The sequence below is a fragment of the Lissotriton helveticus genome, chromosome 11 (genome assembly GCF_964261635.1).
Source record: "Lissotriton helveticus chromosome 11, aLisHel1.1, whole genome shotgun sequence".
Lineage (NCBI taxonomy): Eukaryota > Metazoa > Chordata > Amphibia > Caudata > Salamandridae > Lissotriton > Lissotriton helveticus.
This window is the reverse complement of record NC_136072.1, coordinates 230,542,597-230,557,275: the sequence shown is the minus strand read 5'-3', so window position 1 is coordinate 230,557,275 and position 14,679 is coordinate 230,542,597. Positions and strand designations below refer to the sequence as shown.

General features: G+C 41.9%; 1 protein-coding gene across 1 annotated transcript in view; it reads left to right on the top strand.

Annotated features, from left to right (window-relative positions):
• Window positions 1–14,679, top strand: part of ARHGEF26 (Rho guanine nucleotide exchange factor 26) — a 462,406-nt gene that overhangs the window by 41,476 nt on the left and 406,251 nt on the right. Inside the window, exon 4 of the mRNA XM_078667924.1 lies at window positions 1,674–1,819. Coding sequence (XP_078524050.1) covers window positions 1,674–1,819 — 146 coding nt within the window. The remainder of the gene's footprint in view (window positions 1–1,673; window positions 1,820–14,679) is intronic.

The window sequence follows — 14,679 nt, the reverse complement described above, 5'->3', positions numbered from 1 at the left end:
AGGCAGCTGCGAATTGAAGCCTCAACAAGCACGCCCCTGAACGCAGCCCTACGGCCAGCGCAGAAGAAGCTCCACTTATGACTGCTGGTGCACTTTTGCTCTTGTAATTGTGCAGGCGTGCCAGTGGTGTTCTTGGCAAAAAACAATAATGGGCCTTGACTCGAACTCAGTCAGGCTGAGTCAAAATACAAAATAGAACAACACGATTGCCAAAACTGTGTATTGTTTGTTCAATTATATTATATGTTTGTATATAGCTTGTATTAATACTATATACAATGAATTTGTTTATGTTTTGCAAAATTTATGAAAACAAAAAAAGTGGAATAAATCATTAGATGGTATAACTAAAAAGCAGACGTTTATGTTTTGTTCATAAAGGTCTATTGTAAGACTTTGTAGGAGGCTGTCTCAGTTTTGGCAATCGTGTTGTTCTATTTAGTGGTGTTCTTGGCAGTGCTGAAAGGATCCAGAGAGGACATTGCAGGGCTCGAGTTGGGGTACCATGCAGGTGGATGGCGTCCCTCCACTTATTTTATCGGGTGGACGCTGTCCCCCCTGCCAAACAGCTGGACTTCACTCTTTGGCCTCTCTGGAACGAGATCGGATCTCGTCCCAGAGAGGCCAAGCGCTTTAAAAGTGATTTCAGAGTAAGCTAACGCAACAGAGAACAGGCAGTGGAATCTGACCCTGTGACCCTGGGGCTGAGAGGCAGTATGAACCACCGATCTTGGAACAATCGCATCAATGGGGTGAGCGAGGGGAGGCAATGAGTCCGCTGGTGCAAGCCACCTTTCGTGACGTCACGAAAGGTGACAGCGTCCCCCCACTTCTTTTGTTAGGACTTGTGCCCTGGGACATAGTGATCCCATGGCGGAGTTCACATATGCATTTGGGGCTGATTGAAACTGCTACCTGAGCTGCTACTACCGTAGAGGTAGCCAAGAACCAGCGGAGAGAGCTTGGAAGGGCAGAGGGTGGAGGGGGGTAGACAGGGTGTGGAATGGTTAATGCCTGCCAACTATAGCACCCAAAACATTGTCTTGTTGAGGATTGTTGTAGTGTGTAGTTCTGGGTGCAATTGTGTCTATCTATCTTTCTATCTTTAGGTTTTGCTTAATATCTCTATGTGAATATATTTAATGAAAGCTACAAGGCTCTGATTCCAAGGGCAATGAAAAATTAGGTTTGCTAATTCTGCTCCCACATTTTGCGATACCATTGGGTGCACTAATTATTAGTCCCATAATTCCAGCACCTTTTTGATACGTGCACCTCAAAATGGGTGCTAACGCACCGGTCGCACGCGGTTCCATGATGTGTAAACGTTGAATGTGTGCTGTTTGGTCACCCAAAAAGTTCCAAGTTTTGATTGGCAAAACATTCGGGAGCAAACAGCACTGTGTTCTGTAATTTATACAACACTGGTAAGCCTGATTTGGGCGCAAGCTTCAAGTTGGACCCAGTTCTTGATTTTTGTGGAGCCTCGTAAATAAACGTCTAACTGTGTACTGATGTTATATTGTTGAGCAGAGAATGGGGGACACCATATGGTTTTGGTGGAACACTGTACTACGGAATGTTTAGATGGACTGCTTACTTTTTGGAATAAAAATTGTTACAAATGGACGAGTGTGATGAATTACAGTAGTTTATATATTTTCATATTTTAGAAACTGCTGTACTCTACCAAAATTACAAAGAGAAGGCCCTTGACATTGACTCTGACGAAGAGGCGGAGAGCAGAGAGCGGAAATCGGATGAGCGGATAGTTATTCAATACAGGCCTCTGCGGTCCTCCTGGAGTCAGCTGTCTGCGGTAAGTGATCTACTAAAAGCTCCCCTTACAGATGACTTATTAGGTCTTTATGTTTTAGACCATATATTTTCATAGCACAGGCTCATTCAGCCTCGCCTCAGTGCACAGAATTCTTTTTTTATGTTGTTTGATAGAAAATGTCAGGGATGTCCACTTTACTGTTCTGTTTATTTACTTTTGGTATCCTATGGAAAGGTAAAACACTATGTGTTGAAAACATATTGGGATTCGAAGGGCTGGCAACCATCAGAGCTCGTATCCAAGGCCTGTCAAAGAAGAGAAGGGTTTTGGCTTTAAATGGAATCCATGTTTGGGTTTTCACTTCAATTTAGAGTAAAACAATTCTAGACCCATTTAGTTAATTCAGTTTCTGCGTCATGCTTGCTATTTCAAATGACTAATAACGTTGAGTGCTAAATATCCCAGAACGTTTGTAAATGTACTGCTGCCTGCCAAAGTCAACAGTCACAGTAGTAAAAAGAAATCCAATTGATGGAAGTGTGTTTCAAAATAGGACCTAGACAACAAATATAGCACAACGGGAAGTGCAGTTCATCTCTGTTGGCTTACCCATAGACTTTCCAAGCTGTGGGATGTTTCAGATATTTTTTTCACAGTCTGTTGTTGTCATATGGATTTTTGCTAGTGATTCTCGTGCATTGTTCTCAAGAAAATTGCCCTTGTTTTAGACCACACCTTACTTATCAGACATTTCTCAGTGCACGGTTATTGGTCATACTTTGGGGCATATTTACTAATAGTTTACCCAATGTAGATCAGTAAGGTAAGTTGCTGTGTTGCATTGCATGGACAGGAGAGCGCTGAACAGCGCCATCTTTACCAAGATATGGCACTGGTCAGCACTCCCTATGTCCTCACGCATTTGTGTCTGCCTAACTCTAACGCAGGCATCCTTGCCTTGCATTATGGGCAGGATAGTTTTTGTACGAGAATGCCCATGATCCACCCATTTAGTGCCTAACTAACCTAAAGTAACGGAAGGCCGCACTATCTGCTCCGTTGCATTTACAAAACCACGCAAAGCCACACAAAGCTCCTTTCCAGGCTTAGTAAATGCCAAATTGGATTTTTCCTTCGAGGCTGCGCCACCAATGTGACCCAGCCCAGATGCAAAATCTTAGTAAATCTGAACCTTTATTTCTATGTCAACATCTCTATAACTTTCCATGAGTCTCCCTGGGGCCCCATTAATTACATATGGGTGTTACAGATCTGTGCTGCTTCACACCCTTAACCCCTCCCATGCTCATGACGGTGGCTGTGTGCTCATGACGAGCTGAGCTCGTCATAACGGTCAGAACGCTCGCACGCGGGGCTAATTTCCCTGCTGTGCTGAACGTTCTGAAGAAACGGGTGTGGCCGTGACGAGCTCGGCTCGTCATGAGCACACGGCCACCGTGGCTCATGACGAGCTGAGCTCGTCATGAGCACCGGGGCGCTGTACGCGCCCCCCCCCAGCACAGCCGGGGAATTATCCCCACAGGCAAGGGGTTAATGCATGCGACTCAGCAGACCGGGTATGTGCACCTGGAGCCAAATGTACGAAGGCTTTTTGCGATGAACAAATTCAGACCATTTGTGACCGCAAAATGACCTTTTTGTATGTACCAAATGCAAATACTGATTCGGTAACATGTTACCAGATCGCAGTTTAGTTTGTGACTACATACCGAATCGGCATTTGGAAGGGATGTGTTTATGACGTCCCTCCCAAATAGCTATTCAGAATGAGATTTATTAATGTTTTGTGACAGAAATCCGGACGCAAATCATTAATATTTTTCTGATTACTGAACTATAGCGGGAAAATATTCGCAAACGAGAGGAGGAACGGCCACTGCCAGTGGGATTTGTTCGATTCTCAGTTTATGGTACAGGCTAACATCACTTCTCTTGAAATATAGTACTTGGAGGTTATAGACTACAGAGTCCTTTATGGTTCATGAAAATAGTTTATTATATGAACACTTGATGCATGATATGCTTCCTGTGATGACATATGCGTGCAAATGGGAGGGAATACTGAACATGTGGACTGTATTATGAGGTTGTGCATTCATGCAGGACAGCGGTGCACCTGTTTTTATGCAATTTCACTTTCAAACACGCATACACTTAAGTCAGAATTACCCTCAGTTAATACATGCGATGCAGACCGCTCAGAAACAGCGAGATTTGATTGCTTCTCTCTCTTCCCGAACTCAGCTGACTTCAGTGCATTCATTAACTCGTAGTTTTCCAAGTTAAATATTGCATAAAAAGAGGTATGTAGCTATGCGCTGCTTGACCTCACACCTTCATCATAAAGCACCTGTTTTCTTTGTATTTGTTGCCATTATTTCGAGTTGTTAAAAGTTCTTAAGTTTTAATTTTTCTGAGCCCCACACACTGTTCTTTAAGGGTCTTTTGTCACAAAGCCTTTTTGATTGCGCTTTAGGGTAATAACAGTAAAAGTTGCAATGCGTCTAGCACCAGTGCACATAAGCTGTTTAATCAAGTTAATCTCTTTGTATAGAGAATATAAAAAATGCCCTGGTCCAGCTTACTGTATGGTACAGTAATCACACACATTAAATCCGTGTTTTCGGAGGTAATGCTTATAACAAGAATAGTTATTTTAGAGCCACATACATAATGTCAAACAATGTAAAGTAATGAGAAACAGAAGAATCTGTATGTCCTAGTACATTTTGGACTGAGATACCACCATGTGGTAAGGCGCTACAGTTCTAATAACATGGGCCTCCATGGACAATCTTATCATAAGGATGGAGGTTTTTCATTTCTTGAATATTTTTGGAAATATCTGGGGCCTCATTTATGAAAAGTGACACATCGCTGCGTGAAAACAGCGATGCGTCACTTTTCACTGCGCTCTCCCTGCGACACTAACGATGCGTCATATTTACAGTATGACGCATCATGTCGCAGGAGTTACAGATACGTCAGTATTTCTGACGTATCTGTAGGCGCAAAAGTGACGCATTGCTGGAGTGTGTCACAAAAGTGACGCAACTCCAGCAATGTGTACTTTCACATGGGCAAGTCCCAATTTGTTAGTGCCTGCGTCAGTCTTACGCCTGCCATGAGGCAGGCGTAAGATTTTGACGCATTAGCATCCAAGAAATGGCGCTGTGAGATCTTATAGATTTCACTGCGTCACTTCTATGACGCTTTCTTGCGTCAAAACGCCCCCCTTGCATACATTATACGTGGGGGAGGTATAATGTGGCGCAGGGGTTTACAAAGTGACGCATCTACCTAGATGAGTCACTTAGTAAATATGGTGCAACAAGGCACATTTTTTACTCTGCTGGTGTGTCACAAAAAGTGACGCACCAGCGGTGTAAAAGTGACGCACCAGCGGCGTAAAAGTGACGCAAGGGCTCATAAATGAGCCCCCTGGATTTCAGTTCTTTTAATAGGGCACTTTGAAGCGTTCTTCAATCAGCATTCAAGTCCTAGAAAGCAATATATGAATTTCAAAATCCCTCTTTACAGTCCTCAGTCAATGTTCGTAATGTGTTGGACACCTTCAGGAAGAGCCTCAAGACCTGGCTCTTCGACTGATCCGGAGCTGCAGCCCCCCCCCCCCCATCCCCAGCGCCTTGAGACCCTCACGGGTGAGTAGCGCGCTTCATAAACCCCTGATTGATTGAGAACGAATCGATATATCACACCTTTTGAATATAGCAGTTGTTTGACCCAGGTTTCTCAGCAGCCTTCTTCACAGGAACAATTCAGTGAGTTTGTGTCCAGGCAGCTGTGAAATTTGTCGAAAATGTCACGCAGCACAGCGTTTTAAATATCTCGCAACTTGGCATCCAAAATCTCAGATCCGAGGTTAGGTCCAAGGTTAGGTAATGTCTGATCACATTTTTAAACCATGATATCAACATAACCATATTGTCTAAAGAGAAGAATCACAGCATTTTAGACTAATCTTGACTGTTTTCAGCATAGGATATACAAATAATATCCTGAGCATCTTATCAGGCTAAAACGTAGCGCTACAGGGCGTCCCATAAAGTTGAATGGCACAGAACACTTAGAAATCGCAAATGTGTGATATTAAGCTCTATATACAATAAGGTATTACATTTAGACTTCAAATTTCTGAGAATTGCTTCTTCTTCTCCTCATGGTCAGGAGTCATCTCACTCCCAATCAGAGCCCATGTTAAAGGATTCTGTGCTTCTTCTCAGCCTCTGAGAATATATATACATTTACAGAGCATTTCGTCTAGTTCAAATTTCCTATGGTGTTGTGCAACAAATTGGCTCCAGAATAAAACTACCTACTGAATTAAGGAAACTGGTATTTATTTAAAACTGAGAGAACTGGCACCATGACAAGGCCAGTCACGCATAGTGCCAGGTTCAAAATTCATGATCTCAGCCAACCTCTCCCATCACACTGCCGGGCATTGCGTCTCATACCACAATAACTACTTGTTGGTGGTCATCACACACAACACGAAAACACATGCCACAAGAGGGGAAATACAAAAACATCACCCTTACAGCCACACACCCTACACAGTGTTTTTTGCTATTCTTATGGGTAAGTGTGTCAGCGGCCCTCATAGGGTTAATAAGCACCATAAAAATAATACAATACAATATAGCACAATTCAACCAAAGTACAGAAAACCATGAGGGTATTTTTCCAAGAGTTCCCAAAGAAAGGAGAGGTTGTTCACCGACAAAACAACGTGGGTTCCCAAAGCCCTTGATGCTAGCTCTGCTTCCTATGAATACCTCTTCCCATGTATACACTTTAGAACATTGGAATCTGAGTTGGATTTAGAGTGGAGCACTACTAGGCAGCCACAGAGGGGGCTGTAAAGAGGAGTAAAACCTGCATGCAACAAATGCAGTCTGTTGTCAAGGAAGGGGCAGCTAAATAACCTATGCTTACAAAGAATGCTTCTCCAGCTCTTAAATGTGCAAGCAGCCTGCAGCATATCAAGAACAAACATGACCTATAAAAGCAAACTAAAAGCACATTCCTCGCCCTGCTCAAAGTATGTACCTGAGTATGCTGTATTAAAAAGGCATCCCCTTGCTGGAGGCAGCATGGAGATACAATTTTAAAACCAAGGTGTTTGTTATATTCTTTGCCTTAGGTAGACCCTTTTAAAATACCAGTCATTGAGGTCACAGTCTCCTGATCCCAGCACATCTGAAAACCATCATGCACAGCCGCACGCATCATAGAGTGAATATTAGGATCCCAGTTATGGGGGACTGCCTGGACTTTACAGCTGAACAGCAAGTCATCTTTCCTCTAGGGGCAGTAGTAAAAAGCCAGTGCTAATGAGGCTGTAATTCACCTTCCACTAACCACGCGTCTCCGCATAGCCTGATGCCAGGAAGAAGTAGCAACCCTTGATGGTAGTTGGGTGCACACTTTGGGTCCTCTTAAAAGTCTAATGTCACATACTAAAGCAAGGCACACCTAGAGGTTACTCAAAGATCATTCAGCTCATTGTGGAAAAATGATTGTGTTAGGGAGTATCGAGGACACTGTATCGAAGGGTCACAATATCATGACCAGAATATCGTGGGACAAAATGTCAAAACGGTAAATGCACAGAGAGGGTTATCGATTTACCATTTATAACTCCACATCTACCTACCTTGAAGATATATATATATATATTTCACCCAGGTCCTATATGTGGAGTTAGGTATAGAAAATCCATACAAAAGTACCTTTTTCTCGAAATCCTGGCCATGATATTGTGATCATTCGATATTGTGTCTTCAATATCACTGACAAATTCCTGGAAAAGCAAAGTGCATCTGTAAAATTCTTTTCCATGCGATTGGAAGGACGTCTGCCCCTAAAAGCCACTCATTCTTAATTTGCTTTAATTGTAAAATTAATTCAATGAGGAAAAGTAGACCTGCTATGAAAATCGGTTACTGCAGCTCTGTCTCTAAGGCAGTACCTCAAGAAATGGTTTGACACAAGTAAGTTTCCGAAAGGTCTACACTGAAACACATTGTTTCAGAATTCATCCTAACAATAATTCATGTACAGCTTTCCACAGTGCTCTATCCAAAACGTTACAATGGCGCGTGTTTGTTCTTGGCCAGAAGTTCACAACAGGGATGTTTCAATGTCACCAGACTAAGTGAAAACTACATTGTATCGAAAGCATCAGAATTTGTAATTGCTTCAAATTCTAGAAGTCCATGCTTCCTTGTTTATGTCTTCATGGACAATGGAGTGCCGCGTTACTTGCCATTCAGAGTGGTCTGTAAAACCTATGAATTGGAATCAAGCTTCTACTGAACATTCTATTATCCTCATTTGGCCCCATTAGTTCTGAAAGGATTATGACTTTTGCTGGCTCATTGTCGTATGGGGGTGATATCTGTACCCCGCTTGCCTTCAGTGCAAACTGTGTAATCTCTACGGCCTCCAACTTTTGGTAGAGAGCAAAATCAAGGCAAGATGCATTGACTAGCCCAGGATCACACAGTTTGTTGATTGGAGAACTATCAATAGTAGACTGCAATTGGCTCCACACCTCTTGTACGAGAGAGAGAGAGAGAGAGATTGAGGAATGTGTGGTAGCTAGTGTTAGCTACTTTATACATAGCATTATATGTATTCTTAGTTCCATGTTCTTTAAACAAATTTCTTTACTTCAGGTATCCCATATCTTATTGTTGTTATCCTTTGTGTTTATTGGCTGAGCTGAATCATACTGATCGCATTCCAGGTTCTAGGCCCAATACGGTTAATATTGTTTTAAATTTTGCTTTTCACAAAGATGTGACTATAAGATACTTGTTCCTTCTTTAATGTAGTCAGTCTAGGTGAAGGCATAAAATATTGGACTGACATATATTTTTCATGTAAATATTTTACCCCTTTTAAAGTCTGATACGTTTGTATTCCTGCATAACTTGAAATGATCACATATTAAAACCCTTACATAATTTTTAGACTCCTTTAAACCAGTCTAGGTCCTGCTCCAATAGGAACAGTACAGACCGAACTGCCACAGTAGGTCCTCTCTGAACTCAATGTGAAATGAATTTGTTAAAGCCAATCAGACTTTAAAGGCTGAGTATTATCACACTGTACTAAAGTCTGGAGACAGGCATTTTGTTGTATGGAATCTAAAAGATTCCAGTAGTAGGCAAAGAGTTTAGGGTCAGCCAACCCCTCAGACAAACCCTAGGTGTAGGAGGTTTTCACTGTGATTATGCTTGTTAATCTCTCTGGGAAAAGTGTGTTTTTCAGCCAACTAAAATTTTGTGTATATTTGTAATTTTGTGATTGCATGCCCGATGATTGCATTGTCGATGATTGCATTGTAGGAAAGCTTCTGCTCCACACAATAGGCTTTTGTTGGTTCTGATGAGAAGCCTTAGGCAGTACGCGCAACAAAATTCGTTTTATTTATTTATTTATATGTTTACTTACCTGTAAAGCTCCGTAATCCATGGATTACTACCCCCCACCCTGCCCCTCCCCACGTCACCGCCCATCAGGTACTCCCACTACCTACCCCGGCTGGCTGCTGGGCTATTGAACCATTATGAAAAGCTATGTCAGATGCCCTGGGTCTGATCTATTTGTTATGACATGTGAGGCAAATGCAGTAGATCTTACATATTTAATTAGAAAAACTAGTTGCTAAAGCCAATGGGCCAATGGCTTTTGACATAAATTTGGTTTTTGTTACCCCCCTTTGATAAACCCTTCAGGTTGTGGATTTCTTAGGTTCTCTTGGGAGGGCTTGTATATTGTTTTGTCACCTGAAATGTTGTAATATTTTTCAATGTATCATTAGATGCTTGATGTTTGCCATCTGGGAAACTTCATGAGAAATACAGTAGGCCCAGGTTGGTTATGGCAACAAGCCAGCAGTAAAATATAGGCCTGATTCATTCATTGGAAAAGTGATGTCACACACCATGGGTCTGACTTTTTTTTTATGAAATGGTAAGCTAGTAACAGGCCTGACTTATTTACATTTGTACATTAAAGTCAATGGCATTACTCTGTGTTAAAGCCTGGGTACAAATATGTTTTCATCTGTAGACAGATATATTGAATATCACAGATTACATTGGAATGCAAACAGTTTAGTGTTTGGTACCCCCTCCACAACATACTGAGAGGAGTATTTGTATATTGTTTTGCCAACTGCAATGTTTGTACATATATATAATAGTATAACTGGATAACTGATGGTTTCCTTATGGGAAAAGCTATGCTTAAAATAGCAGGCCCAGAGCCAGACAGACCTTTTATTCCACATGCCATTTGGTTAGTGGGCTGGAACCCTTGGAAGTTGGTTTTAAAGTGAAGGTTTACTCCTGGTGCCTCTGTCACTTTCCCCAGCTCCCCAAGAAAAGATGCAGCAAGCACAGGAGGCTTCAAGAGAGAGAGAAAGAGGGAGAGGGAAGTTAGAGATAAAGTGACCAGGGAGGGGAAAAGGATGGATGGATTTTATGTGAAGAGATACAGGCAGTGGGACTGGTTTGAGCATTTTTTGACAGGGCTGCTTTTGGTTCCCAGCTTGGCTATCTGTAGACCGGGGCCCGCATTATAGGTAGGGTGCACTTTCCATGTTTGCACCATGGCGCACCTTAAAGCAGATGCGCTGGGTGCTAACAAGTAAAATGCGCGCTACCAGGAAGAATGCACTGCCCTCATGGCAGCCACAAACTCGCGCTGCCCCCAGGGTAGCACACTCAAAAGGAAGGCGGAGCAGCTGTTTAAAAGCTGCGCTGTGTTTCTCTGTGCAGGTGGCAGCTGCCTGCATTTTTAAAAGGAATTTGAGATCCCCTTGCAAGTAGGTGCAGCGTGTGACTGCACCCACCTGCAAGGGTCTGCGGGGTTCCTTTTTATCCCTTTAGAGGGATACATTTAGAAGCCGCCACCTTTTTGTGTTGCACTTTCAGTGCGCCTTTTAAATGCATGTTTTATCTCTGCTCCCACGTCGGTAATATGGCACAGGCGCAGAGACAAAGTGATTCCCTTATTTGCATGGGCCCTCTAATGATAGCGTTGGCACTGTATGTGCGCCAGCATTATCCATATTACAGAAGGGCTGCACAAGCATCTGAGGCCCCTTCTGTAATACCAAAGTGCCACCAGGGTGCATAAAGTGGGCGCAAATGGCCTGTGGAACCCCAGGGCACTTGTGTAATACGGCCCCCGGTAGTTGGTTATGGTGACAAGCCAACGTTAAAGGCTATCGGTCTGATTGGTTCATTGCGAAAAAGTTATGCCAGATGCCATAGGTCTGAACTGTTTTATTATGAAAAGGCAGGACAAAGGAGGAAGGCCTGACTTATTTCTTATGAAATGCATTTGTTAAAGGCAATCGGCTTTAACACTGGATTAGTATTACGCAGTGTTAACGTCTGTAGGCAGGTATTTTGTTACATGGACTTTGAAAGATTGAAAGAATGGTTTTTATGTTGACAAACCACGGGGTAGATGATTTGCAGTCTGATAATCCTTGCTGGGCCCTCTTATGTTTATTTGTATGCCTGGCTCTTGTAACCCCAAACATTCATCAAGCAATACACATACATATATATATATAATTATATACATGACATGAGCTTCTAAACACACACATTTTGGCCATGTCGGAACTTTATTACTGTGATACAATATGCTCCATATCATTGCAAGATTTCCTAAAGTAGTTCTAACCACACTAAAGTATCTCCGCCGCTATACATATTGACTACAAAACATTGCCAAAGCCTTTAGCTCTCAGAGGTTAGAACTTTTGGCTTTGCCAATGCTTGTTATTCTTCTTGTCATCATTAGGGACAGCAATTAGTGGCAGAATTATTCATGTGTACTAAAGTTTGTTCAGCGGCTGTGCTATTGTAGCTAATCGGTTCTTGTTTATACTGCCCATTTGTGGATATTATTTGAAATATTTAATAAAATTACTTTTTTGGACATTGGTTTCAAAGATTTATTTTTACTTTCCATAAATTTGTTTATCTTCAACTTGGAAGGGCTGAGGGGAATGTTTACAATTCAGGTTGTGGTGTAAAATCTAGTGATGACGCCTACGATTTGTACTAAATATGTACGAGGCAAATGAACATAAAATGAGTACTAAATATCACCATCCAGTACTAAGTACCTTTTGTGTCAATGAGTTCATCCTGTATGTCTGTCTTTACAAGTACATGTGTTGTGCTTGTGATGTAAGCCATAATGTCTGTCTTTCTCAGATCTACTTTCAGTACCAGGAGATCTGTAGTTAGAATTGTGCAACTTACTGCTGAGTGATTTGTACTAAAGTTGGAGTCAATAGTTTTTATATTTTGTTTGTGACGCATGATAGATAATCAGAAGGGTAAGGATGCTTCTATAAGAAGTTTGTAGGCCGAAGCTGTAAGCTTTCACATTTCTTGCTCTAGGGATTATTTTGATTACACAGATATGCAATTTAAGTGATTTTAAAAGATGTCACATTAAGTGCCATGTTGATCAGATTAGTCTTATTATGACTCCAAGGGATCCCAAATTGAGAGATTGGGCCAATAGGCAGTCATCAATTTGAACACTGTACACCAGAGAAATGACTGACAAAGTTCTGAATTTAGTTTACTAATCTGGGAGAAAGTGAACCCTACCAACTAAATAAAAACAATCAGATTAGGCAAAACACTTTTCTTAGAAAATCTCTTCTTAGACTCTTAAAGTTATGACACTAGCAACAAGACCATTCCCAGAACTGTGTGTCTTAAGTTCAATCAGAAAGGCAAAAAAGGCCAGCTAATAAAAAGCAAGGAAATAACAAAATGAAAGCCCCACTTCAATTCAGGAAACTAGATAAATATTCATTAAACTAAATTACACAAGTATTATTACATTTGGAATGTGGAACTGGACATATATTTAAAAAAAACTTTTTACGGTAAAAAGCATTTTTAAAAAGTAAAGTGCCACTGGGGAAAAACATTTTGTGGTTGACAGGGATCTAGTCAAGATTTCAGGCTGACCACAGTTGAGTAGAGATTAGATACACGAAGCAAATCATCCCGGTCAACGTTTTTACCTTCCAACATAGTATGGAAATAAAAATCCTTCAATAGATCAAGGTCCAAAATTGAGGCTGGTGAGGGTCCATCAAGCTTGAATATATTACCTATGTACTTCCATTGAAGCCATTGGTTTTGGCAGTAAAAGCTCAGACTGGGAGAAAGATGGATTTTGTAGTTGCCAAAGTTATTTTGTTGATAGGATACATTTGGAGCCTCATCTTAGTCAAAGACATTACCTTGGAACGTGGTCACTTTTCTGGATCTAAAAATCCAACGGGCAAGGTTGGAAGCTGTAACTGGGTAGGACTTCACTAAGTCAGATACCTTTACCGCAAAGTCCCACTGAACCAGTTTTCAGCATTAGAGAAAGCTCTGAGGGGGATGAACTTGGTTTTCTTGCCCACTGGTGGGGCAAGTTCACAGGGCAAACTTCAGCATTTTGTCCCAGTCCTTTGGAGGTGGAAAGAATTACTGAGTTCCACTTTTATCTGTCTGCTGGTCAAGTTCTTTCTGGTCAGTCCTAGTGCCCCCTGGTCCTCAGGGCAGGCCTCTAGGCACTAGATGTCCCCCCAGGCAGGACCCTTAAAGGTTCCGATCCTCTGGCTGCTAGGTCCTCTAGAGTCAGCAGTCCTCTAGAGTCCGCAGGTCTGCTTTTTGTGTCGTGGCAAATAGGAGACCAACCTATTGACTCTCGGAGAGTATTTCAACACTTTATGTACCAGTAGGAGTCCAGAGTCCATAAGTCTTCTTCTTCTTACGGCCATGGTTTGGAATCTTCTTCTTTTTTCAGGTCCTGGAAAGTTCTGACTAGGTTTTGGATATTGTGATGAGGTGCCAGCCCTACCTGGTGCACTAGTATGTAATTGGATAGTTTTTCATACCCAGTCCTCTCTACATCCTTGCACTTAGCACACGTCCTTTTTTAGTACATCTTCTAGCTTTACTGTAAAAATTCTAAGGAGCGATAAATTCAAGATGGCTGAAAGAGTCTAGAAAGAGTCTGGGAAACAATGGGATTTGATCCGGTCAGCCCTATTTAGGATCAGCAAGTCAAATGAAGAATTGTCAAGGCTGTCATTTGTTCTGCCCCTCCCCTGCTAAGGTGCCAGTTGGTGACAACATGTCTGCCTTTCTGTGTACAAAGGACAGGCTAGTGCCCTCAGGCAGGCAGAGTCAACTCCATCCAGGAGTTTGTATGGGCCTCTGGATGTGTGAGGATTGCCCGAACTGGCTTTAAGCCAGTTCTGGCTACAGTTGCCTAGAGTACATTTACACAGTTACCTTACTACTAAAGTTATCCAATATCTGACTTCACCATTAAACCAGAATCAGGGAGAAAACAACTTTGGATGACTTCTCTAGCATTTGTCCAAGTGCAGACATAAAATAAATATGTTATTCACTCCCTGGCTTGGCTTATGGAAAAGTGGCTGAACCGTCAAAGTGGAAATAGCTTTTAGTCCCTCAGTCACTGTTATGCGATGTATTTGAAATAGTTAGTGTTTCAAGTTTTATATATTAGACACCTTATATATCCAATTGAATGAAACCAGTTTTATCAAGATAGGTTTTGGGGCTGAACACAGCACTGTCCCTGAATAACTGTGTCACAGGGCGCAGAGTACTAATACCAACCAACAAAAGGTTTCAGAAAAGGGCAAAAACTTTGCAGTTACCATGCAGAAAAGGCAGATTTCCTACACATCGCTCTACGTAGCCTTGCCATTTTAAATCCAAACTCCTGCCCATGATACAAACAATTTAAAAACCCTCCTTTCTTGGATGGGC